Raw genomic sequence first — 27,147 nt, 5'->3', positions numbered from 1 at the left:
TATTGTTTCATTCACTGTTTATAACTACCAAATTGTAAAATAGTCTTAGAAATGCATGAACTGATTGCTACCCCTACAGCTTGACCATATCTAAATGCAGCCTTCTTTTCAAGTGATATAGTGGAAGAATAAAACATGGAACTCCACCCCAATGGGTGGCCCAAGAAAAGGTAGTTACTTCTTTAAGTCTCATTTTCATCATCTGTAAAATAAAGATAATAATAGTGCCTTTCTTTATATGATCATTGAAAGGATTAAACAAGATAATAGCGAAGTCCTGGTACATAACAAGTGCTCAGCTCTTATTAAGACAATGAACTTGAGCACTCATACTTAAACATTGCTGTTGTTGTATATTTTAATGCAGAAATGTTCTAAGAACTACATTAACCATTATGCTTAGCCAAAACAATCAGAGCAGAAGCATACAGAAGCATCATTCTCAGCTCCACACAGGAACTCAACCAGATCAGAGAGCTGATTTCCCATGTCGTGCATGCATGGGGTAGACAGTTGAGATAGGCGGTAATTGCAGATATAATAGGCATGGGGCTGGGGAGCAGCTGGCAATGTCCAGAAGTTAGGTAATGGCATGTTGGCCTCCACTGAGGTTGTGCTTGAGGTTAGTAGAAGGCAGGCAGGGACTTGGGACAAGACAGGCAGTTGATCTGATTTGAGAAGATAGAAAAATGTTCTAGGCAGCAACAGCAAGAGAGTAAACCCAGAGAAAGAGGGCTGAGTTCAACAACCTGGAAAAGACCAAGTAAGAGGAAGGGCTCAAAGAACTCTCCAGGGACACAAGTCACTGACAGAGTTTGACTTGGACTGAAGGCTTTTAACACAGAAGTTCCAAATGGACTCATGGCTATTAGAGGAAGCTCGTTTCTTGATGACAGGCTTAGTCAGTGTGGGCCAGGGGTCATCCTATTCCCTCCATACACGAGGTCCATTCACTGGAGGGTGAGAAAACCAAGTCTTTCTATCTGGGGCTCCCTGAGAGTGTCTATGAACCCAGTAGGTCTGGCAGGCTGGTCAAGGTAGAGCAATATCACCTTCCTTCCAACAGGCAGCTTGTCCCCAGGTGACTGCAACCCCCAAGAGATGTAAGAATGAATCTTCCCAAAAGGGGCCCTGGCAAACTGATGATCATGGGAGATAAAACAAACTTAGCTCACTAAACTCCAAACAACTCAAAAGCAAATTTTCTTTTAAATTATGACTTGGATATTTTACCTAAGTGACAAACTAGAGACTTGGAAACATCGCAACACCTTATACTTTCATATTTTATTTTTTATATTTAGTGTCACATCACTGTCGTCATCAATATTTAAGTCACTGTTATAATCAATAACTTTTTTTTTAAGGATAACATAATTTAATTTTGACAAGGTCACAATATCCCACAAATAGATCTGCAGATTCAGTGCAATTCCTGTTGAAATCCCACCTGTCTTTTTACTTAGAATTTTGGACAAGGCCTGCTTGCTTTCTGACAGCTAATTCCAGTAATTCTTTTTAAAAATATGTTTAGAATCTCACTTTTTTTTTTTTAGATGGATTTTCACTCTGTCACCCAGGCTGGAGTGCAGTGGCATGATCTCAGCTCACTGCAACCTCTGCCTCCTGGGTTCAAGCGATTCTCCTGCCTCAGCCTCCCAAGTAGCTGGGACTACAGGTGTATGCCACCACACCCAGCTAATTTTTGTATTTTTACTAGAGATAGGGTTTTGCTATGTTCACCAGGCTGGTCTCGAACTCCTAAACTCAAGCGATCTGCCCACCTTGGCCTCCCAAAGTGCTGGGATTACAGGCATTGATTCTCACTTTTTATAGGCAATCATGAGTAAGCCAGACTGCCATTCACTGAATACAATCGTCCTTGTCCCATGAGCACAGAGCTTGACGGTATGGTGGGGCTACAGGATGCACCCCCAATTCAGTCTGATACACCTTATGGGAGATCAAATTGCTAGGAACATTTGAGGGAGGAAATCTCTTCTCCTAAAAACCAACAAGGGACTGGGAAGCTAAGCTAAATTAAATAAAGTAGAACTGTTAGTGAAGCTGCACAGAGATACAAATGAACTAGATGACTCATGAACAGGGAAGAACACACATTTATGCACAAAACACTTATGCTAGAATCGAAGCGGTACAGCAGTACAAATATAAAGCAAACATATATTCTCGTAGGATTCCAATAAAACCAAAAGGCTAAGCACCCAAAAGCAACATTAGAACTCTTGCACTGACAGCAAATGAGAATTGTCTTGAACTGCAGCTGTGAGAAGGTACAAAAAAAGTAAATCCAAATATATAGCTCACGAAGTGATTTCTAATACTGAGTTTCCATCATTCAGATAACATCCTCAAGTCATCTAATTTGCACTTTCTATTTGCATTCCCAGCAAAGACATCCTAAATACTCAATTCTCACTTTATTTTCTACTCACAAATTGTGAGCTACACACAAACGCGAAGCCCCGGCTTTTTCCAGTGCGGTTCACGAGTGCCCTCTAGTGACAGCGAGGTCAGTTAGGATAAGCCATTCCCCCAAATAACTGTTTTAAAAAGTGAAGATCCATTAAATGTTCAATTTCTGCTGCCCATTAGAAATAGATCTTTGGCCACTTTTATCTGCATTGCTATAAACTCAACTTATTCTCTCTCTTTAGATCTGTATCTAGGAAAAAGCATTTATTAAAGAATATGCAAGCAACCATCTGAAAACATTTCAAACGCAGTCACTTTTACCTGATCTCAAAAAGAATACATTGTTTTGAGCATCGGGAAACCTTTTTACCACAGAATAACCATGATAACCAAGTAGTAAAGGAAACATTTTTGAAAATAATATACTTGTGTAATTCATTTCTTTAACTTTTCAGCATTTCAGTGACTGGTTACAAATGCTCACAATGCTTAAATCCACCCAACTCTGGTTCATAAACTTCTAATCACTGATTTCCTCCCACTTTTGATTTTTTTTTAAATAAAGACTTTCAGCAGATTTCCTTATTCCTTATCTTTCTATCTCAGATTTCTTAAACTGGTGGCCCAGGGGTCAACTGTGGTGTGTAGGCATAGTCGCTTTACCTTTTAAATTTTCGTTCTGGCACTAACACGTAAACAATACAGATTTCTGACATCTCCTGAAAAAAGAAAATCACATTTGGCCATGCCCGCCTCTATCCCCACATGGTGACACATTCTCAGGAGCCAAGTGCACTGCCCGTCTAGTGAGACCTACGTTCTCCACGTAGCCAGGGGCACAGCTCAGCCACCTCTGTCAGGAGGGTGACTTACCTGGCCCCTGGAGGCATTTGAGTTGCAACCCTTGAGTATGTGACAAATTTCAATTCTTCCTGTAAAAGTTCTCTTTCTACTCCTTATAACCAAATGTATCTTCTATCATAAGAACCACCACATGATAAAAGAAACACACAGCACATACTAAAAGAAATATGCTATTATAAATAAAACAAAACACCTCAGTAGGGAAACGTGAACACATAAATGCAATCTATTTTTCTCCAGACTTAATAAAGTTCACTTTGTGCTTATGAGTTTTGTCTTCATTTTGAGATAACACAACTCTCACCATGGTTCCTGTGTAGCAAATAAGCAACCTAGATCCTCACTGTCACACACCACCTGCTCACATCCCAAGATTTCTCTCTTAGAACCAAAGTCCAGGCTTTCAGCTGAATGTCAAGTCAGGCCATAGAAAAAGAAACACGACACTCACGGGTGTGCTGCTGTCGGAGAAAGTGTTCATGCTGACGGAGCTGCTCAGCTTGTCTGAGGAGATGGAGGGTGGGGACGGGCTCCTCTTCTCCAGGGGCTCCTGCCGCTGCAGGTACTCTCGCCATGCTCGCTGAATGCTGAAAACAAAACAAAAAACAGCACACTCATTATTACTCCTGGATCACGGTCCACAGACTCAGAAAATCACAAGGAGTCTGAAGGAATTGGCTTGGTGAGAAAGGAAGTAGAACACACAGAATGTGATGCAACAAATCAGGAGACCCGGACTTTAATTCGGCCACTGAGACCGTCTCCCTACTTTATTGGTTTGACTTTCACAACTTGATGGTGCTAAGTTGGCCTAAAAGAGTCAACTTAGAAATAAAATTCATCAGCCAAAACAAACTAGTTTGCACAAGTAAATGTACTTTGATTTATGAGACACAAAACTCTTTCCATTTTTCATCTTATATTTTAAATGAGAATAATAAATAGGCTGACTACGACTTACGCCTTCACTCAATGTATCGTTTTTGAGGGGACATTCTGTGCCAGGGTCAGCTGTAGGCTCTGAACGGGGAGGCTGCCCTGCACAGCTCTAGGGCTGTCCTTTGCATGACTGCAAGGTGAAGGATGCCAGGGAAGTGCAGCACAGTCTGCATGGCCAAATGCAGTGGCCCTGCTGTGGGGCAAGAGGCAGGAATCATGGGTTTTACAAGCTGTGGAAGGGAATAGGAAATGGCCGAAGACTATAAAGAAACGGACAAAGATTATTCAACTGTTATATACTACTCAGATAATTAATGTTATGTGATTAGGCAGCTAATTGCAGATTTCACCTAAGGAAGCTATTTTCTGTGATTAGTATAAAAAAAATCATCTTCTCCTTTGGATAACAGAAACCTCTTCTTAGTATAAGCTAAGTGATTCCCCCACAGACTGTGTATTAGTTCATTTTCATGCTGCTATGAAGAAATACCCGAGACTGGGTAATTTATAAAGAAAAGAGGTTTAATTGACTTATAGTTCTACATGGCTGGGGAGGCCTCAGGAAACTTACAATCATGGCAGAAGGCACCTCTTCTCAGGACAGCAGGAGAGAGAATGAACGCCAAGCAAAGGGGGAAGCCTCTTATAAAACCCCCAGATCTCCTGAGAACTCACTCACTACCAACAGAACAGCTGGGGGAAATTGGCCCACGATTCAATTATCTCCACCTGGTCATATGTGGGGATTATTACAATTCAAGGTGAGATCTGGGTAGGAACACAGAGCAAATCATATCAGACTGGCTTCTGATCTTTGAGATTAACATCTAGGTTTTCATAGGGGGTCAGTGAACACAATATAGCCTCTTCTAAGAGTTGGCAGTACAAGCAGACCAGTTGTTAGGATTCAGCCTTTTAAAATAGTTTAAGATAGTTGTATTAATTCTGTCACTGTCTCTTCTAAACTCCTGCAAGCATCTGGTCTTCTGTAATTCTTCCACACACAACGTAAGTCATTCAAGTTGTGTCTGAATAAACAAACTGATTTATTTTCATTTGGCTGGAGTAGTTCAAAGATCATCAATTCTCAATGGTCACAGGATATAAACAACACAAAAATGCTACTACATTATTGAATCTGTATGTTTTCCCTAATGTATTAAAGTTCTGGGAATTATAATGCTCAAGGAAAAATCTAGAAACGCAGGAAACTTACAATCATAGCAGAAGGCACCTCTTCACAGGACAGCAGGAGAGAAAATGAGTACTGAGCAAACGGGAAAGCCTCTTATAAAACCACCAGATCTCCTGAGAACTCACGCACTATCAACAGAACAGCTGGGGGAAATTGGCCCATGATTCAATTATCTACACCTGGTCACACCCTTGCTCTGTGGGTGAGTGGCCAATTCCCTGAAGCTAGGAAACTTAAATTTCAGGGGTTCTTACTTGGAGGCCAGGAGCCTCTTCCAAGACCCTGATGAGGGGTTCTTCATGATTTGTATAGAACTGTAAACATAAGATATTTTTATAGTTTTTTTTTTTGTTGTTGTTGTTTTGAAAGGACCTTCCAGATTATATATTCTTCAAGCCCCACTAAAGCAGAATCTGGCCCGAATTTAAATTATATTTGGTCACTGTTTTATTATGAAATCTTGCTCAAAGTGCATTTTTATTTCTCAGTTTTTCTTTGGTTTACAGATTTTAAGCAGAATCCGAAAGAGTCCTGTAAGGTTGCCTGCCTTAGTTTGGTGGTCTCGTTGCTTCTTCAGGACCCATCATATCAGGGAGGAGTGAACTTAAGGAAGCTGCCAGCGATTTCCACGTCCTCCGAGTTGCTTGGGGTATCCCAGAGCCCAGTTATCAATTCTGCTGCTTAAAGGTGCTAAAGTCTCTAAACCTGCCCATCAAGAGCTCAAAATGTGTAACATTTTAAAGACAGTTTACAAATTAGAAAACGTTGACCACTCATAGAAGACCACAACTTAGACTCACAACTTTATAGGACTTTGAGGTATTCTACACTGTCCTTTTTTCACCCTTTAAACAGTCTTCATTATTCAGAAAATAAAAAAACAAAATGTAGTGACCATTTGAGATATTACATTTTAGCTTGTTGAACACCAGAGGGCGGTGTGACATCTTTAAAGAAAGAAAGAAAACACTGGGCAAAACAGATGAGAGGTTTGTCAAAGTGTATTTGCATGTAAGCATCCTCGTCTCCCTCCTGGTTTTATGAAATTTGGAAAGTGGCATATCAGTTTTCCTTAAGTCATATATTAAGAAGACAATATTGTTTTATTCCTAGTTAATGGATATCCTTTAATTTATAAGATGACAATATTAAGTACTTTTAAAATATGCATTTAAAACATCTACACACTCACTGACTTTCTTAATCCAAGAGCTATTTTATTTTGGAATTTTACTATATAGTCATGCACATATGTGAAAACAATTTTACTTAGTTAAAAGCATATGACACTATCTTATTTTTAAAACATGCTATAATATGATATACATATTTCCTGTGACTACTTGCCCTTCATAATTACAGTTTTAAGTACTAGATGATAAGCTGGACAAGTCTTTAAATTAGCATTTGGGGTTAAAAATGACAGGGCCACCATGTCACACAAGGCTATTACCCAAAATTGCCACACTGTTTTTAAATGATAGAGCTATGCTATGTTACTCTCTGTATCATAGAAAAGTGTTTACATCACATGTTATTTACTCCTCTTGGCCAGTTCTACAACATGGCCTTCGAAGATTAAATTGTTCCAATATTAAGCTGTCTTAATACCATCTCCAGATGCTATTTTACAGTAAGAGGGAACTAAAATAAAATGTAGAAGTACCTCGTCTTTCAATCATAAGGAATCACGTTTCAGCCTTCTTCTTCCACATTTACCATAATTCCTGCTTACAAGTCTCCTTTATGGCTACAGAGTAAATTACACACTACCTTGACATTTTTATTTTTGAAACTAAATAATGCTATTCATATAATTCTTTAAAGGCTTGTTGAAGTAAAAAAGAGCACGTGTGTTCCTGCATTTTGACTTATAAATAAAGTATAACGGTTTACCTCTGAACAGATGAAAAATGCATTTTCAATAAATTTTTGGCAAAGTCAATTCCTATCTATCTTCTCCACAGCAGGGGTGGCACAGTCTGCCTGCCTCTGCCCTTTTTCTATATATTCCTCTTTGTTTTACAGTGGATGTGGCTCTCTCATGTACTCACAGCCACACGGGGGACTCAGCCTGTGCAGTCCTGATTACCAATGGATGTGTTTCTCTAGAAGAGAAGAGGAGGGGCTCTCAGAGAGCTAGGGTACTTAGAAAAAGCTTGAGGAAGTCCTAGTATTTCAATTAGGCCTGACACATGGATAGGATTTAGGTTAATGGGGAGGAAGAAGATCTTTGGGTAAAGGCACAGAAGCGAAGACACCAGGCAGGAGGCAGGAGGATCCCAGACAAGAGCAGTAAGTCTGAGGCTACAAAGATGGGAAGAGGATCTCAAAAGCCACCTAGGGTCAGGTTGGGACAGACCGGGCAGTGGGGCACAGACTGAGCAGCGAGGGCAACCCTGCTTTGGTGCAGTTGATAATTGGCAGATGTTTCAACTTTTCAAGAACAGCCAGAAATCTTGATTTTTTTTTAATGAGAAAGTACTATTTCTTATATGTTACCAAATGATTATAAAAATTTCAAAATACATTATAACTCAAGTAGGCTGAATTTAGGGATGGGCAAAAGAGGATATCATCAGAAAGGATACATTGAATCTGAGTTTCCTGGAAACAACAGCTAATACACATAGAGCTCTTTTTTGTGTTCATTCTCCCACTCAATCCTTACCACAAGTGAGCTGTGAGGGAGGCACCATGATTATCACATGGGTAGATTTTGGGTGCCAAATAATGAATTTCTCCTTTTGGCTTGTTTTGCAGAACCACCGCTCTCTACCCATGAGCTTTGGATGAAACAGATGATACCCTATCACCGTAGAGGGTGGCCCGCACTCCCAGGCTGACCAGCCAGAGGGAAGTGGTTGGTTCAGTTGGGAGACATGCACCTGGTTCAAGCTAGGCCTATTAAAGACTGCTCTGGGAATTTTACTGAGAGACTACTGAGAAAAAGGCCCTCTCTTTCATCTAAAGTTTCAGCAAGTAGAGCTGAAACTACCTGCAAGCCAGGAGCTGGCAGTGGCCACTTTGTGGAGATATTAGGAGAGCCCACATGAGAATGAATCACGGGGAGAGCAGAGTTTACAGAAAAAGAGACAGACACCTGATGACATCTCTCAAACACCTAGCTTTCACTATGCTTAAAGCACGTTAGCCCATGGGTGTTTCTGTTACGTGATTCAATATAATATTTTTACATAGATTAGTTTGAGTTGAGTTTCTGATACCTACAACCAAGAGTCCTGGCCAGTCTCAGGGAACAAGATGGGAACTGATCATCATTCTGAACACTCAGAGCAGATCCCTGTCTCCCCATTATATTTGTTCACTCTTCACGGTTCAGCAAAAGGCAGAAATAGAGAAGCAGGATGAAGACAGTGGGTTTGGAGTGGAGAAGTAGAACGCCTGCTTGTTTAAGTCTGTTCGTTGACTCTTCTACGTGCAGCTAGCTAAATGCTACCCTAACAGATATATCATATTTTCATTATTTGTTGTCTATCCCAACCCTGTATCCTGATACGAACATGCCCAAATGTCAATATGGGGCCACTGCATGCAACAGGCAGGTTTTCCACAGGAACTGCCCTCTATCGCCAGCCTGCTTCCCCTCCATTCCGGCATCTGCCCAGTTTGTAGCTTGCAACTTCACTGCCACGCTGATGGATGATGCTTCTTATGCACCAGGGCCTATGCTCTCTTAACAGAGACCTCTCTTAAAGAGACCTCTTTCCACAGGTCTCTTCTCAAATACCCATGACTGTGCAGACTGTCAAGAACGCCAGTGTTCTCACACGTGAGAATGTGGGCAATTTGGGTCCTAGATCTATAACACTCTCTTCTTTATGAGGACTGAGAAGACACTTCAGAAATAATGAACCCAGGGTTACTGAGTCTAAGAAAGAGAATAGTTAGTCCTGCAATGCTATTCAACACCCAAAAAGAAGAGTATCAGATTAGGCCAATCCAAATGCCTCTTATCAAACAAGTCCTCTTCCCCCACTAGAATGTGAAACCCTTGAGAGCAGTGACCAATCCACAGTTCTGGGATATATGAAAAGCAGGTGATTAACAAATGTAATTATTCTAACACTGTATCCCAGAAATACCTCAAAGAAGAAACAGTTGTATATCATGATAAAGTGTGCTTATAGTAATAGAGGTTCTTGCCTCGTTCACCTCTCATGAGCAATGCTAAACATGCTGGCCTCCCTCTTGCTTATCCATAAAATAGGAGTAAGAATAACTTCTTTGTAACCCTTGCAATAAGTCAAGGATAATGTGTATGAGTTACCTAGCCCCAAACTTGACAAATAGAGCTCCTAAACTATTATAATTACTTAAGAAAAGGACATATCAAACACTTTCAAATATTTTGAAGTCTCATGTGCAAGTCATATACTTTAATATAACATGATAGATTCCTAAGGATCCCTCTTGATAATTATTTTACTTTTATTTTTGAGATGGAGTCTTGGTCTGTCACCAGGCTGGAGCGCAGTGGTGTGATCTCACTCACTGCAACCTCTGCTTCTTGAGTTCAAGCAATTCCCCTGCCTCAGCCTCCCAAGTAGCTGGGATTACAGATGCGCACCACCATGCCAGGCTATTTTATTTTAATTTTTATTTTAGTAGAGACCGGCTGTCACCATGTTGGCCAGGATGGTCTGAATCTCTTGACCTCATGATCTGCCTGCCTTGGCTGACAGGCATGAGCCACCGTGCCTTGCCCCTAAGGGCCCCTCCTGGTAATATTTTATTAGCTCAAGTGGACATAGAAATATGTTTGAAAAAGGTATGTTTGCATGGAAAAAATACACTAGACCAAATGTTTTTCTTGGATTTTTTCATTGAAAGCTTACTACAATTTAATAAGACATGTTAGCATTCTCATTTTACAGAGGAGTGCAACTGAGGCCCAGAGAGGCCACTGGTGTTCCCAAGGTCACACAGTGGGTAAAAAGCAGAGCTAGGATTTGAACCTAGGTTACTCAAATTCCAAAGTCTGTGCTCTCAACCACTCTTCTCTCCTATCTTCTTTTAATTAAATTTTTTACTGAAGAAGATATGGATTACTCTCAAATGCAATTTAATAAGGGTTTAATAAACATCTTTAAAGCTCTTTAGGAAATGCTTTCTCTCTCTCTCTTTGCCTTTCTCTCTCCTTTATAGAACCTAAATGTTGTTTCATCACAAAATCAAATATAATAATAAAAATCAGGAGAGGAATTGAACATATTTAATGAGCTGACTTTCAAAACACAATTTGTATTCAAGACATCTCTGTGTTGTTCTATCACAAAGTAAATACATTGTTAAAACATAAGGAGGGGACTGGGGGATTGCACAGAGCTGATGAACACCCTTTACATGAGGTTAGTATTGGCAGATCTGTTTCAGATCTTGCTACAACATGCAAAGAGTGACTTACAAGGTGAAGGGCAGCAGCTTGTTGGGGTTTGGGGAGCCCACCCCTTCCTGTGCCGTGAGGCCTTCTCACTAAACCTGCACTCCTTCGCTGTGCACCTTCATCCCCCAAAGCTTGTTCCAGCCTTAAGGCTCTTAGGAACACATGTATCTTTAGCCGTAGAGTTGCTCAGAGAGCCTTCCCTTTGGTGCTTTCACTATTACCTTTACTTTCACTAAATTTTCTGACTTGAGAGGCTTGTCTTTGTTTGATCTTCAGAGAACTTGCCTTTTACCTCCTCCAAATGCCTTTTCATTAATAGCCATGCGATCTTGATTGCGGTTGCCCTTTTGATGCACTCTTTTGATCCTCTGGTCTAATACTCAAAATTACCTCTCAACAGCTGCATTCATGAACCATGTGACACTCCCTTCAACTTCAGTACACACACCCTCCCCGACACTCACACAGTTTTTCACTGAGTCACACTTTCTGACAGGCCTCTGCTTCCTGCCACTGATACTGTGTACTGCCACATTCAGATTTACACTTTCTTATAAATTCTTTCCTTTTCATGGTGTCCTGAGTACGAGGAACCATCTGAGCCCCTTTCCTGCTGTTCTGAGCACCATCCTGGGAGTCCCACAGGTACATAGTGAAGGCAGCCCACACCCGAGAACAGGTCTCATCTTTCCTCATCTTTCACATTCAGAGATTACCTTGCCACAGCACCTCCATCCCCCTCAGGGCTTGCAGGCGGTGGACTATCCAGAAACCCAGTATAGGAACTGACTACTTTCTCCTCATCAGGGAGAGGAAAGAAGAGCCTTCAGGAGAGTGAATTTTATGGTGGAGTTACCCTCACTTCACTCTACCCCTGGGAGAAGACAGCCTCTCAGCTGGTCCCCACCAAAAGAAGTCAAAAGACCCTAAAAGAAATCCTGTGATGATGGAAGGTGACCGTGGCACCTGGGACAAAGGCCCATCTTTCATACCCAAAGCTCTGCAGGACTAAAAATCTCTTGGAAAGCAGGAATGAGAGTATCCCAAGATTGTCCCTGCTGAAGATGCCATGGTTGGCTGGAGGAAGGCACTGCTTGGTACATCATGGGACAAAGCCCCACAGAGCAAGGGGCACAAACCCAGTGAGGATGTGCAGCCTACACCATTGGGGGTGGGCCTTAGGGGAGACCAAATGATCCCTTCCATAAGAGTCCCGAAACATAGCACAGTTGTTAAGGAAGCAACTGCAGGGAGTGAAAATGTCCGCCATCTATTCATGGGAAACCTGGGGCAGTCTTGGTGTTAGCACATGGGGGTGGGAGAGGTGACACTGATGATGAAGGAAGGGAGAAGGATGGAGGAGAGAATGGAGATAAGAAAGAGGAGAGAGAAAGGAAGGGAGCAGAATACACAGCTGTAGAAAAGGTCTCGTGTATGCAGAGGGGAGATTTTCAACCTGCCATGAGAGTTAAGAATTGAATAACCCGCCTGTAATCCCAGGACTTTGGGAGGCCGAGGTGGGTGGATCACGAGGTCAAGAGATCGAGACCATCCTGGTCAACATGGTGAAACCCCGTCTCTACTAAAAATACAAAAAATTAGCTGGGCATGGTGGTGCGTGCCTGTAATCCCAGTTACTCAGGAGGCTGAGGCAGGAGAATTGCCTGAATCCAGGAGGCAGAGGTTGCGGTGAGCTGAGATCGCACCATTGCACTCCAGCCTGGGTAACAAGAGCGAAACTCCATCTCAAAAAAAAAAAAAAAAAAAAAAAATTGAATAACCAGATTAGACAGAAGTTACTGAACTAAACTCTCCAATGGGACTGAAGTTCTATTGTTGGGCAAGATTAAGTTTTCTCTCCCTCCTTTCTCTCCTTTTCTGAGCAGAAATGGGATTCAGAGTTATTAGAAGAGAAAAAAAAAAACATTCTGTTTGTATCTCATTGAGCTGGGACTCCTCCATCAAATCAACAAACATAAAATCTCAGGCTCTCTGAGCTGGCTGGAATGTCAAGCACAGAGATTTTTTCTTTGCCTAGTCCTTCTCCTGGCACCTACCCCTCAGCTTCTACAGATTGAAAGTGATGGGAACTAAAAAAGACCCGGGAGTTTTTCTAACTTAATTTCAGCATTCACATTAAACACTCTAATTTTTCATATGCCAACTTTTCTTTCCAGCGCATTTTCATTTAATAGAACCTTGTCTTAGTGAGAAAATTCCTTATGATAAAGCAACCTATGTTTGCAAACTCACGTCCTGTGTAGTGAGACTGACACACTACTTACACGAAATGATTTGATAGCCTGATTCATTATGTAGTTTATAAGTGTGACACAGAACTTTCTAGCTGGGGACCCAACTGGTTCAGAAGTCTTGTTTGGACTTTATCTTGTTTAGCCTTATGTGCTCATGCAGAGGCAAGCTTTTTACTGATGACCAAGGTTAACAAAGATTTACAGGGGTATGTATTAGTATTTGCTTTTATCCAGCAGGATATTACATATTTGTGTCATTTCTGTTTCAGTTCCTAAGTTCAACAACAACTTGTTGTGTTCAAAGTTGTACACCTCAAGGCGCCCTTCTTTAGGGTAACTTATTTTCTAAAAGATTCCTCTTTGCACTTAGAAAAATGGTCAGTGATTTTGGCCAAGCTCAGATATGTTAAAATTCTCATGTTTAAATTCTCATGCTTCTTGGAGTGTTAAACTGAGTGTGAGTGTGTGTGTGTGTGTGTGAGAGAGAGAGTGAGAGAGAAGGGGGCAGGGAGGGAGGGAGGGAGGGAGGGATTAAATATACACTCATTGGCATTTCTCATATATGCTTCTGAAGGAAAATCAGAACAGGAAAAGATCATAGAAAACAGTAATAAATATTTTTGAAATTGCTTCCAAGGTAATTATAATAGGCCCCTTCTCTACTTAAAAACGGTTTTAGAAGGTTAATATTTTGTTCTATAATAAAGCCTTTCTCACTTTGGATCTTGTTAGTTTTATTTTGTTAATATTGAGATGCTGTTAGCACGATTTTAAGGTAATAGTCATTTATAACAGGGGAGGAGACTTACATTTGGGTAACTTAAGAGAGAATAAGAAGAAAAGGATAGGAAGTTAGCAAAAAGAAGAGAAGAAACATTTTCCCAAAATAATTGAAGAAAAGCTGAAATAGAACGCAATTTTTATAAAGGGTGTGGGTGTGTGTAGGTGGGTGTGTGTGTGTTTAATAAACAGATGGTTTCAGGTGGAAATAATCACATTGTTCTAAGATAGAACTAACCAAGTTACTAAGATGAAAGGCAGAAGAAAATGCTAGTGGGAGTTAAAGAATTGTACTAGCCCAGAAATGGAAAAACCAGGAAGTGATAAAAGCAATGGCAAGCAAATAATTCCCTGTACTACACAGTAGATGGCGCTATGTACCCAAAGTAGCTTTGTTCCTGCTTAGAAGAGGGAGGAAATAATGTGCAGCACATATAGGAAATAATGAATGTAAAATAAAGATGCATAACTGTTGTACCCGAAATTCCAGATTTATTCAGGAATTCACAAAACAAGAACTGTAGTACTAATTTCTTAATTTATATTTTGAAATAACTTACATTTTCACCTTTGATTCCAAGGGCTGTAGATTGAGGGGATATTTTTCAATATTATTCTCCGCATCCATGGCCAGCTGGTGACTAGAAACAGAAATAATGTCTCAATATCTCTCAATCCAGAAAGTTAACATTTATAGCAATACTACTACTAATTTATACTCATTTGTAAAATAAGATATAGATTCAATTTTGTTCATTTTAATTTATTCAAGTTCCTGTTGATGGATGATGGATGATAAGGACCATAATATCATGAAAAAAAGTTGCTTTGCCTTTTATGTCTGCTGTCCTTTTGCTTCTGTCAACTCAACATTCATAGCTATAGTATGAAAATCATTTCCTTTAAGAGAAAAGAAAAGAAGAACATTGGACCATTTTAGGATAAGAAAAAAACACACAGAGAGGGTTATAAATCCCATGATACTGGCCAACTAGTAAGTTGTAGAGAAGACCTTACACATCCCCAGTTGTGCCACTGCCACTGGACCTTTCCTCATTTCATTTGTAAGCCATTTCAGGGCTTCCACTGGGAACAAAGCATGGTCTCTGACCTGCAGAAAGGCAGAGAACTATATAGAAATGATCACTGCTTTCAGTGAGTTTATAGGACTCTTAGTGCTGCAACAATCAAGAAGGGCTTCATGGACAAGGCAGCTCTTGGGATGAGTTCTGAAGAATGGATAGGAAGTAGGTAAGTTGAGAGTCAAGGGCAACATATGAGGAAGACAATAAAACAAAGAGCAGAGGTGAAAACATTCAAAGGATATTTTTAGAAAATAAAGAGAAATTTAGTGGAAGTGGATTAAAAAACAGGAGATGGATTAAAGACTTAAACATAAGACCTAACACCATAAAAACCCTAGAGGAAAACCTAGGCAAAACCATTCAGGACATAGGCGTAGGCAAGGACTTCATGACCAAAACACCAAAAGCATTGGCAACAAAAGCCAAAATAGACAAATGGGACCTAATCAAACTCCACAGCTTCTGCATGGCAAAAGAAACAGTCATTAGAGTGAATCGGCAACCAACAGAATGGGAAAAAATTTTTGCAGCCTACCCATCTGACAAAGGGCTGATATCCAGAATTTACAACGAACTAAAACAGATTTACAAGAAAAAAACAAACAAGCCCATTCAAAAGTGGGTGAAGGATATGAACAGATACTTTACAAAAGAAGACATACATGAGGCCAACAAACATATGAAAAAATGCTCATCATCACTGGTCATTAGAGAAACGCAAATCAAAACTACATTGAGATACCATCTCACGCCAGTTAGAATGGCGATCATTAAAAAATCTGGAGACAACAGATGCTGGAGAGGATGTGGAGAAATAGGAACACTTTTACACTGTTGGTGGGAGTGTAAATTAGTTCAACCATTGTGGAAGACAGTGTGGCAATTCCTCAAGGATCTAGAAATAGAAATTCCATTTGACCCAGCAATCCCATTATTGGGTATAGATCCAAAGGATTATAAATCGTTCTACTATAAGGACACATGCACACGAATGTTCATAGCAGCACAGTTTACAATAGCAAAGACCTGGAACCAACCCAAATGCCCATCGATGATAGACTGGACAGGAAAATGTGGCACATATACACCATGGAATATTATGCAGCCATCAAAAACGATAAGTTCGCATCCTTTGTAGGGACATGGATGAACCTGGAAACCATCATTCTCAGCAAATTGACACAAGAACACAAAATCAAACACCGCATGTTCTCACTCATAGATGGGTGTTGAACAATGAGAACACATGGACACAGGGAGGGGAGCACTATACACTAGGGTCTGTTGGGGGGAAATAGGGGAGGGACAGCGTGGGGTGGGGAGTTGGGGAGAGATAGCATGGGGAGAAATGCCACATATAGGTGAAGGGGAGGAAGGCAGAAAATCACACTGCCATATATGCACCTATGCAACAATCTTGCATGTTCTTCACATGTACCCCAAAACCTAAAATGCAATAAAAAAAAAAACCAGGAGAACAAAAGGAAATAAGATTGGATAAACAGAAAGTTAATAGTTACTCGTCTATAATGTGTACAAAACACTGTCATAGACATTTTATATTCATTATCTTATTTATCATGATAACTTCCATCAACTACATATCACTTTCCCCACTGTAGAGCCGAAAAATCTGAAGTTTGGAGAGATTATGTTAAATTTACTATACAGGAGGAACCACATTAAAACTTACATCTCACAGCTCTCTCCACCAGAAGGCACTGGTTGGAACATTGTAACATCAGGATTACTAAAAATAATCCTACTGACTGAAGTTTTCATAGGTAATATATTTAACATCCCAATTCATTACCCATGCATGTGGTAAGGCAGGGGCGTGTGTGTTTGTATGTATGTGTGTGTGTGTGTGTGTATGTAACAAAAGTTTCAAGAAACTTTACTTTCCCAACTACATGTGATATACTTTGATTTTTGAATTATATTTGAAACTTTTTTTAAAAGGCCAGTGATGACCCATCAAATTTATTTAACAAACCATCAACAGATTATGATCTACAGTGTCAAAAACTTTACAAAAGTTTTCACATTGTAGATCATAATCTATTGCAGCAAGGAGCTCCATGCATTTGGAGCAGGGAAATACGATAAATGGAGTGCTTAAGGATGGTGGGAGTGAGTAAGCAGAGTGAAATAAAACTAGTTGGAAAGCTATTCAAATAGTCCAGGTTATGAGGACTAGGATTGTGGTGGTAGTTAAGAAAAAAATTGTGCTGGAGAGACCCCTTAGAATCACAAATGTATTTTCTTCTTTCTAAAAGGAATGACCAGGCAGTAGGGAAAACAGAGGAAAGCACATAAATTCCTACATGGCAAGTAGGTGGTAGCACCACAAGATGGCTTGGGGTTGCTCAGCCTGGTTGTTGAGGAGCAAGGGAATACTCTTACTCTGTGCCATTGGTATTCAGGGTCCGTTACTAATTGATTGTTAATCATTCATTCTAACCATTTATTTAATGCCTTCTGTGTGCCAGGAAGGATGCAAAGCATGGAGGATAAAATGGCAAAAACACCAGAGGTGGTCCGTGTTCCTGTGGTCCCACAATCTAGGAGAACATGAACGTTACACAAGTATTTGCAAGCATGACAGATATTATTAAAGGAGAAATCCAGAAGGACCTAATCCTGGGTAGGTGGGCATAGAAAGTGATATGGTCTGGCTGTGTCCCCACGCAACTCTCACCTTGAATTGTAATAATCCCCACACGTCAAGGACACGATCAGGTGGACATAATTGAGTCACGGGGGCAGTTCCCCCATGCTGTTCTCATGATAATGAGTTCTCACGAGAGCTAATGGTTTTATCAGGGGCTTCTCCCCATTGCTTGGCACTCATTCTTTCTCCTGCTGCCCTGTGAAGAAGTGTCTTCCATCAGGATTGTAACTTTCTTGAGGGCTCTCCAGCCGTGTGGAAATATGAATTAATTAAACCTCTTTTATTTATAAATTACCCAGTCTCAGGTATTTCTTCATAGCAGTGTGAGAACGGACTAACACAGAAAGTCTTATTTTTTTTTTTTTTTTGAGATGGAGTTTCGCTCTTGTTACCCAGGCTGGAGTGCAATGGCGTGATCTCGGCTCACTGCAACCTCCGCCTCCTGGGTTCAGGCAATTCTCCTGCCTCAGCCTCCTGAGTAGCTGGGATTACAGGCATGTGCCACCATGTCCAGCTAATTTTTTGTATTTTTAGTAGAGACGGGGTTTCACCATGTTGACCAGGATGGTCTCGATCTCTTGACCTTGTGATCCACCCGCCTCGGCCTCCCAAAGTGCTGGGATTACAGGCGTGACCCACCGCGCCCGGCCGGAAAGTCTTATTTTTATAATTCTATGGTCTTGTAGAAACAGCAGCCTCATGACAAGTATACTTTAAGACTGTTAATTACTTATTAATCACAAATTAAGCAATAGAGATTATACTGTGGGGCCTGTAGATATGCAACAAAATAAGACAGAGCTAATGTTTTCATGAAGAAAGTAAAACTTCCATAATATTAACAAATCTGCTAATTTGGGGGTATAATTTATATATCCTCAGCAAACTATAAACTACCAATACCAGTTGGTTTAAATCTGATAGCATTAATTCATTCCATGAATAACTGTCTGTGGGTAATAAAGTGGTTACACCTCAGTACCATAGGTGACTTGCAATCACATATCCCCTGCCAGAAACCCAGGCTGATTTACTATTTTAAAAAAATATGGCAGTCAGCCTAAGGTCTTACTTAAGTTAAAAAGTGATTTTCATAAACAATGGAGTCATAAGTAGCCTTCCAATTAATGGCCTTGCCAATCGCTCTTCTCTGTTTATTGGCACATGCCAACCTTCACTAAGCTCGTGTGCGTGTGTGTGTGTACACAAACGTACTTGACTGGCTCTGCCCATGGTCTCGGATAGTATGGAGTTGCAGCTTCCCTCCCCTTCACATTAGCCGTCTACCACAAAACCCTGTTGAGCATTCAGAATAAATGTGATGTTCCAGGGGGAATAACCGATCAACTGCTCTGACACCTCTATCACTTAACTTATGGTCATTTCAAGTAGCTGAGATGATTTACATCAGCACCTAAGTCAGCTGCAGCTATAACAAAACGCCTAATCTGCTCACTCAAAGTACACCGATTTTTCAATCAAATTTGACAGCTTTCAAGGACACAGTTCTGACCTGAGACAGACCGAAAAAATCTCCAGAATTCCAGGCAAATGGGCCTAGTTGTTAGGGCTGGCAGCCACTGCTTGTTTTCTCTCTGTCCTGGACAAACATGTAAGGGAAGGTTACCACCATGGGCCCATGTGCTTTGAAGGAAGTCTTCAATTCCCATGGCTGGAATTTCTCAATCGGGATTGAAAAAAAAAATAAGCACACAAAACAGACTGGTCATTTCCAGAAGGTTTGAGCTTTCTCAGGCCTCTGGATAATAAAGTGGAAAAAGTAGGGTGGGGCAGATGGAAGCCCACATATATAGCATTAATTTTCAAATATCTTCCTGAGAGCAGAGAGCTGAGAAAGATACATGCTGGTGTTAGTGAGAGGTTTAATATAGAATTGTGGTCAATTAGCAGAACAACAACAACAAAAAAAACTTCGTTTCCTACATTAAAATCAATAATGAAAAACCAGCACGGCCAGGTTTAATAAATAAATGGGCTGAACATCATAGAGAAAGCATGTCCTCAGAGAATTAAGCTGCATGAGGAGATTGTTGAATAACTGAAATGACTCTAAAATACATTTACACTACTGGTTCTCAACCCCAACTCCTTGTTAGAGTACGTGAAGGAGCTGTTAAGAAATACTGATTCCAGGGCCTCTTCCCCTGAGAATCTAATTCAATTTGTTTAGAGTGGAGCTTAAGCCAGGGCCTTTGTATTAAGCTCCCCAGCTGATTCTAAGTGCAGCCAAGGTGAAAAATAACTGATCTAGACCCAATGTCATTACAACACTAATCTCCATAGAAGAAAAGTCTTCGTTCTAGTGTCAGCTAAAAACTCTTCAGTTATTGTTTACATATAGCTAGTGATGGTGGTGGTGAGGGGTGGAGGGAAATTCTATTTTATTCTTATTTATTCATATTAACAAGAGCAGGTATAATGGAATTAAATGAACAGAAACTTCATTTGGCCATAGGGCTGAGACTACCTTTCATGACATGGCATATTCTTAGGATCATGCAGATGGAATGAACCTTTTAGATTGTCTTGTTCAAACCCTTGTCCAGATGAAAAGGAAAGGAGGCAGCATTGAAGGCATCTGGCTGCTATGGGCTGTCTCATTTAATGCTCTCAATAAGACTGTCAGGTCAGGACTACTATCCTCATTTTTAAAGATGAGTAAACTGGGGCCCAAGGTGGGTAAAATTTTTGTCTAGACTGACAAAGCTAAGAAAAAGTACAAAGAGGCATCAAACCCAAAGTTTTCCATTTTCCAGAATATTTTTTTTTAAACATTTCAGATTTATCATCATTTGTATTCTTCTTGGGCACTTCCGGTATCTTACCAGCTATCGGGGTACTCAGAGCATACTGTGAAGTATGGTGTTCGGCATACTTAGTTCTTTGAAATGAAGGAGAAAAGGACTCAGAGGCAAAGTGTCTCTCTCTCAGTTTCTCCTGCCTTTCTTTCCCCGCCCCTCTTTCTTCCCCAATGCAACCCATAAAATCCAGAATTCCTCTTCTACAAGGCAGGTCATGGAAACTAGAACCCTTCTCTCCCAAAACAAGCCACAAAACCTGAAAGTACTATTCTAACCTTCCCCTGCCTTTCTGTGTAAAATGTGGCCATAAAGAAATTCTCTGACCTGCCTAGTCTGATGGAAAGTCGTAGGACTGTCATTCCAGAGGTTCTTGTCCCATGCCCAAGAGGAAGGAATGCTGCACAGAGAGGCCAAGAAGAATCTGAACAGACAGCCTTGCTGGGTTTTCCCAACTCATACATTAGATCCTTTCTTTCTGTCCAATCACATTTCTACACAGCTGTCCATTCTTCATCAAAACAAAGTGTAAAAGTGGACAATTTTCCCTGGGTTTTCATTTCTGAAGGCTCCCAAGCCACACAGAACCCTGATTACATAGGTCAGGTATAGTGGCTTACACCTGTAATCCCAGCACTTTGGGAGGCTGAGATGGGTGGATCACTTGAGATCAGAAGTTCAAGCCCAGCCTGGCAACATGGTGAAACCCTGACTCTACTAAAAGTACAAAAATTAGCAGGGCTTAGTTGCACATGCCTGTAATCCCAGCTTCTCAGGAGGCTGCGGCAGAAGAATCACTTGAACCCAGGAGGCGGAGGTTGCAGTGAGCCGAGATCGTCCCACTGCACTGCCAGCCTGGGCGACAGAGTTAAGACTTCATCTCAACAACAACAACAACAAAAAAACACTCTTGATTAAATAAACTTGTGCTTTTCATTTGTTAATGAGTGAGGAAAGGTGTGATGCCTTTCTCATCACATGGCTCGCTTCTTAACAAAGTTCATTCTGTTTGGGGTAGGCTGAATTTTCACAAATTTTTTCCTTATCTGAGTCACAAAGCTGTTTCTCCATGTATCCTACTCATTGACCCTTGTTCTATTTTCTGGAGCAAGAAGAGCAACTTAGCCTCTCTTTTATGTAACATCCTTCGAATGTCTGAGGATAGCTGTTATGTTTTTTCTAAGACTACTTTTCTCCAAGCTACAGATCCTCAGCTCTTTATAGCAGTTTCACATGGTTCCAGAACTCACAATTTTAATTGACCTCTTCTAATACTCTTGAGAAGGTCAGTGTAATTTTTAAATGTGGTGTCCAGAGCCAAGCATGACACCCAATCAGTTTGACTGGTCCTGAGTACATCGGGGCTTAGCCAGTGGTTGAGAGCAAGGGTTTCGGAGGCAACCAAACCTGGGTTTATTTCCTATTCTCACCACTCACTAGCTGAGTATACATGAAGCTGCTAAAACCTTTCTGAGCCTGCTTTTCCTCATCTGTGAAATGGGAATCATAATGCCTAAATCAAAAGGCTATAATCTGGCTGGGTGCAGTGACTCATGCCTATAATTCCAGAAATTTGGGAGGCTGAGGTGGGTGGATCACCTGAGGTGAGGAGTTCAAGATCGGCCTGACCAACATGGTGAAACTCCGTCTGTACTAAAAAATACAAAAATTAGCCAGGCATGGTTGCGGGTGCCTGTAATCCCAGCTAGTCAGGGGGCTGAGGCAGGAGAATCACCTGAATCTGGGAGGTGGAGGTTGCAGTGAGCCAAGATTGCACCACTGTACTCCAGCCTGGGCAACAGAGCAAAACTTGAAAGGAGGAAAGAAAAAAGAGAAAGAGAGAGAGAGAGAAGGAAGGAAGGAAGGAGAGAGAGAGAAGGGAGGAAGGAAGGAGAGAAGGAAGGCAGGCAGGCAGGCTATAATCAGAATTTTATGAGGAGTGTCTGTGAGCATTCAACAGTATGGGGTACCTTATAAATGTTTACCTTTATCTCTGTTCAATTTAATTTCTTCTTTTTTGCTTTATTTGAGCTCCTATTCTGTAGCGTTAATTTGAATGTTCAGTCTATTAGTGTTAGTGTTAGCCTTGTACTTTTTACAAATTTTGTGCCTGCCTTCTATAAATGTCCCTGATTAAAAGCCTAAGACAAGTCAGAGTTAAGTTTAAGTTTCAAGTCCTTAGACGTATCACCAGAAAATCTCCCAGGCATCATATTACTCTGTTAAGCAGTAGAGCTTGTGTATCATTGCTCAGCTGGTCATACATTTATCTACCTACCTCAAATGGGCCACATTACTGGGTTCCGGCCACAATGATAGCATAAGAAACTGTCCAATTTACTTACTTATTTTTACCAGAAAGGTTTTCTTTTTACTCAAGCTTTCCAACCTTGCAAAACGATTTAGCTCACTTTAAGACTTTTTACTTACTTTGCAAATAAATATTTTCCATCATTAACTTGTTCTAGAGGATTCTGCAATCTTTTCAGTTCTTCCTGTGAAAAAGAGAAGATGTATCTTACAAATTGACACCAGCTATCTTCCAAGAAATACGACTCAAGAATAACTGTTAGCAAAATTGATACAATACAACATTAAGAGGACTGGACTTTGTGATGATTAAGTGTTGAAACACACAACAATACAAAGTGATCCTTGATCAAAGTAGAATACTGTCACTCAAATTGTGTGATTTTTTTAACTCATAATGTTTCCTGTTATTTTTTCAGAGCTGGGATATGTGTACATGGATCCACCCGCACTCTTTCCAAACTGACTTTCTCAACAGTATTGTCATTGCTGGTTGCTGGGTAAGAGATGCTGATGACTGTATGCTGCGTTTGGCCATTCGGCAACCACTGTCTCTTATCTCTTGGTAACTCTTGGCAACCTCTTCTCCATAGCCCAAGTGCTCACACACACACACACACACACGCACGCACGCACGCAGGCACACACCCCTCTCCTGAATTCCAGGCATTTGTAGTCTCTGTAATCCCATTTCTCTGGCCACAGAGGTGTGACAGAATTCGGCCCACGTTCCTGGTGAGACTACCTGTCTTCAGTTTTATCAATCATGGCAGCATTTAAGGAAGAGTCACAGAACTCTGTTCCTGGGAAGACCACCATTCCCACCATTCCCTGAGGCCACACTATCTACCATACCATTTATCACACCACTTACCCCCCTCCAGAAATTGTCAAAGTGACCAGTCCCAAGAGGAAGTCATAATTAGAAATAATTATCCAATTACATATAAAAGACCGTGAGAACTAGTCTCTACATGCTTATAACCCACCAGACACCCAAGTCACCTAGCTCACCTCTCCCATTACACAATTATTTAAACCCTATACTGCATTCCAGAACTTGGCCCAATCACCCACCTTTCCCCAGTCCTTCCAACATTTACAATGGGTCCTTTGCAGTCTATTATCAGCAAAATTCTGCATCTCCCCACTTCTCTGAATATGCCCTTAATTATGTTGTCCTAACTAAACTATGCCTCAGTGTCCTGGGACAGCTAAGTTTTTGTTAGAGCAAGAAGCACAAAGAAAAGATGTCTAGTATGTAGGGGATTTTGCAGATGAAAAACTTGTGTGAGTCCCTGAGCACACTTTCTCCCCTGCAGTCCACTTAAGAGATGGCCATTTTTTCCCCACATGCTACATATTACATGGTGTGGAGGTGGGGTGGGATTCTCCTTGCTCCTCATTGCTGCTTCCAGATCTTCCCCACTCCTATAAAACCTCTAGAAACGCACTGGCTGCCAGTCCCGGCCATCTGTCCTCTTCTCTATCCTCACTCCTCAGGGGATCTCAGGGGATCTCATGGCTTCAATTTTATATTTGTACCGACCTCTTCTCTAAACTTCACTCTTCTGCATTCATCTGCTACTTGACAGTTCCATGTGCATGTCTGACAAGCATCTCAAGCTCAAAACCAAAATGTTGATTTCCCTGCTTATACCTACCAACCCAAACCTCCTTCTTCACTGCTTCTGCCTCATTTTAGCAAATGGCATCACTATTCACCTAGCTATGACAACTTAAACCTAAGAGCCAGATTTTCCTCACTTCTTCCTCTCACAATCTACAGTCAATCAATCAGCTAATCTTACTGACCCCACTTTCAAAATATATTTGGAACTTGGCCCCCTCTCAGTCTGGTCTAAGCCAACCATGGTAATCATCTAATTATTGCCCTGCTTCCCATGTTAGGCTGCACCAGTCACTTCTCCTTACATCAGCGTGAGTGATCTTGTAGTACCTGACTTTTCTTTTTTTTTATTTTTTTGAGACAGAGTCTTGCTCTGTCGCCCAGGCTGGAGTACAGTGGCATGATCTCAGCTCACTGCAACCTCCACCTCCCAGGTTCAAGCAATTCTCCTGCCTCAGCCTCCTGAGTAACTGGGACTATAGGCATGTGCCACCACATCCAGCTAATTATTTTAATTTTTAATAGAGATGCGTTTTCAGTGTATTACTCAGGATAGTCTCAATCTCCAGACCTCGTGATCTGCCTGCCTCGGCCTCCCAAAGTGCTGGGATTACAGGCATGAGCCCCTGTGCCCAGCTGCATTTTCTTTTTTAATTGGAGTATAATTTACAAAGCATGAAATGCACCTTGTAAGTGTACAATACAGTGAGTTTTAATAAATGCTTCCATTGGTAGAACCACAGCCAAAACAATATATAGAACATTTCTCATTCCCAGAAAGTTCCTTTGTGCCCCTTTGAAATCAATTCTCTCCCAAAGGCACCCCTGTTCTGATTTCTATCTGTGTAGATTAGTTTTGCTCGTTCCAGACTTTCGTATACATTTATCTATTCTTTCGTGTCTAGCTTAATTTACTCAACATTATATTTTGACATTCGTCCATGCTGTCCATTGCATATATCAGTAGCTTACTTCTTTTTATTGCTGAGTAGTTTTCTTTTTTTTTTTTTTGAGACGGAGTTTCACTCTTGTTACCCAGGCTGGAGTGCAATGGCGCAATCTCGGCTCACTGCAACCTCTGCCTTCTGGGTTCAAGCAATTCTCCAGCCTCAGCCTCCCAAGTAGCTGGGATTACAGGCACGCGCCACCATGCCCAGCTAATTTTTGTATTTTTAGTAGAGACAGGATTTCACCATGTTGACCAGGATGGTCTCGATCTCTTGACCTCGTGATCCACCTGCCTCGGCCTCCCAAAGTGCCGGAATTATAGGCGTGAGCCACCACGCCTATATTATAATTCTGATAATTAATAATGCTGAGTACTTTTTGCATTTGTTTTTAACTGAGTTATATGTCTTATTTATCGAGCAGTAGGAGTTCTTTATATATTATAGGGTACAACTCTTTTGTCAGATATATGTGTTGCTAATATTTCTTCCCAATCAATATCTTTTGACAAGCAAAAGCTTTTCATTTTGATGCAATGTAATTTATTGTTTTATTTTTGTTACTATTTTCTGTGTCCTAAGAAATGTTTTCCTGTCCCAATGTTGTAAAGATAGTTTCCTATATTTTCTCTTAGAAAATGTATAGTTCATTTACATTTAAGTATATGATTAGTTTATTTTTGTGTATGGTATGTGGTAAGGATTGAGATCAGTTTTTCTTCATATGAATATGAGCATAAGTCTACTAAATGGGGCTCTGTATAAACTATTGTTTTTCTGATACAAGAAAAAAAAAAAAAGAAAGAAAAACAATTCAGCTGGCATGTGGCTTTTAATGTTTGCTCTTCCTTCTTCTTCCTGCCTGGATTATAGTAATGAAATCCAGAGTGCAAAAGCCATTGTGCCTATAAGGAGGAAAACCACACATTAAAGATAATAAAATAGAAAGACAGAAGGTACCTGGAACCCCAATGAAACCATGGAGCTGCTGCTTCAACTCTAGTCTACCAACATCTGAACATAATTGTCATGTAACAAGACCAACCTATTAATTTACTGATTCATCAGTTAAATAAATGTAGATAAGTAATATTTTCCTCTTCATAATTCAATGGTTTTCCATCACTTTTGGAATAAAATCCAAACTCATCACCATGGCCTATAGAGCCCTATGTAATACACACCCCCACCTATCTCTCTGACCTCATTTCCTACCACTCTCTATATGCACAACCCACTCTTGTCTAGCCATATGGGTCTTGGGGTGTTTCAGAAACAGCCACAGTTGCTCCGTTTTAGATCATTTATCTTTGCTTTTGCTGTTCCTTGTACACAGAACATTAATTCTTTGCACAATTACAATCAACGTTACCCTCACATGACTTCCTCACTTCATCCAGATGTTTGCTCAAATATCGCCTTCTCAAAAAAGTCTTCCTTGGCTGGGCTCAGTGGCTCATGCCTGTAATCCCAGCACTTTGTGAGTCCAAGGTGGGTGGATCACAAGGTCAGGAGATCAAGACCAGCCTGACCCACATTGTGAAACACTGTCTCTACTAAAAATACAAAAATTATCTGGGCATGGTGGCACATGCCTGTAATCCCAGCTACTCGGGAGACTGAGGCAGGAGAACTGCTTGAACCGGGGACCCAGGAGGCAGAGGTTGCAGTGAGCCAAAATCACACCACTGCAGTCTAGCCTGGGCTAAAGGGTGAGACTCCATCTCAAAAAAAGAAAGAAAGAAAGAAAAAGATACAACTACCATCTATAAAAATGCCCTTTTTGTTTGTTGAACTCTCTAAAAT

At 40.8% G+C, this 27,147-nt stretch overlaps 1 protein-coding gene across 2 annotated transcripts in view; it reads right to left on the bottom strand.

Moving 5' to 3' along the window:
• IQCJ (IQ motif containing J) overlaps nucleotides 1–27,147 on the bottom strand; it is a 190,792-nt gene continuing 163,645 nt past the window's right edge. Inside the window, exons 2-5 of one of the 2 annotated variants that reach the window (XM_064378869.1) lie at nucleotides 22,885–22,949; nucleotides 14,437–14,517; nucleotides 3,752–3,887; nucleotides 1–1,139 (exon numbers count right to left, since the gene is read on the bottom strand). In XM_064378869.1, coding sequence (XP_064234939.1) covers nucleotides 951–1,139; nucleotides 3,752–3,887; nucleotides 14,437–14,517; nucleotides 22,885–22,949 — 471 coding nt within the window. In that variant the 3' untranslated portion in view covers nucleotides 1–950. The remainder of the gene's footprint in view (nucleotides 1,140–3,751; nucleotides 3,888–14,436; nucleotides 14,518–22,884; nucleotides 22,950–27,147) is intronic. The other variant, XM_064378870.1, reaches the window with a different exon arrangement.

Source organism: Aotus nancymaae, unplaced genomic scaffold, assembly GCF_030222135.1.
Source record: "Aotus nancymaae isolate 86718 unplaced genomic scaffold, 86718_ANA_hifiasm-v0.15.2.pri h1tg000019l, whole genome shotgun sequence".
Lineage (NCBI taxonomy): Eukaryota > Metazoa > Chordata > Mammalia > Primates > Aotidae > Aotus > Aotus nancymaae.
This window is presented reverse-complemented; position numbering and strand designations above follow the sequence as displayed.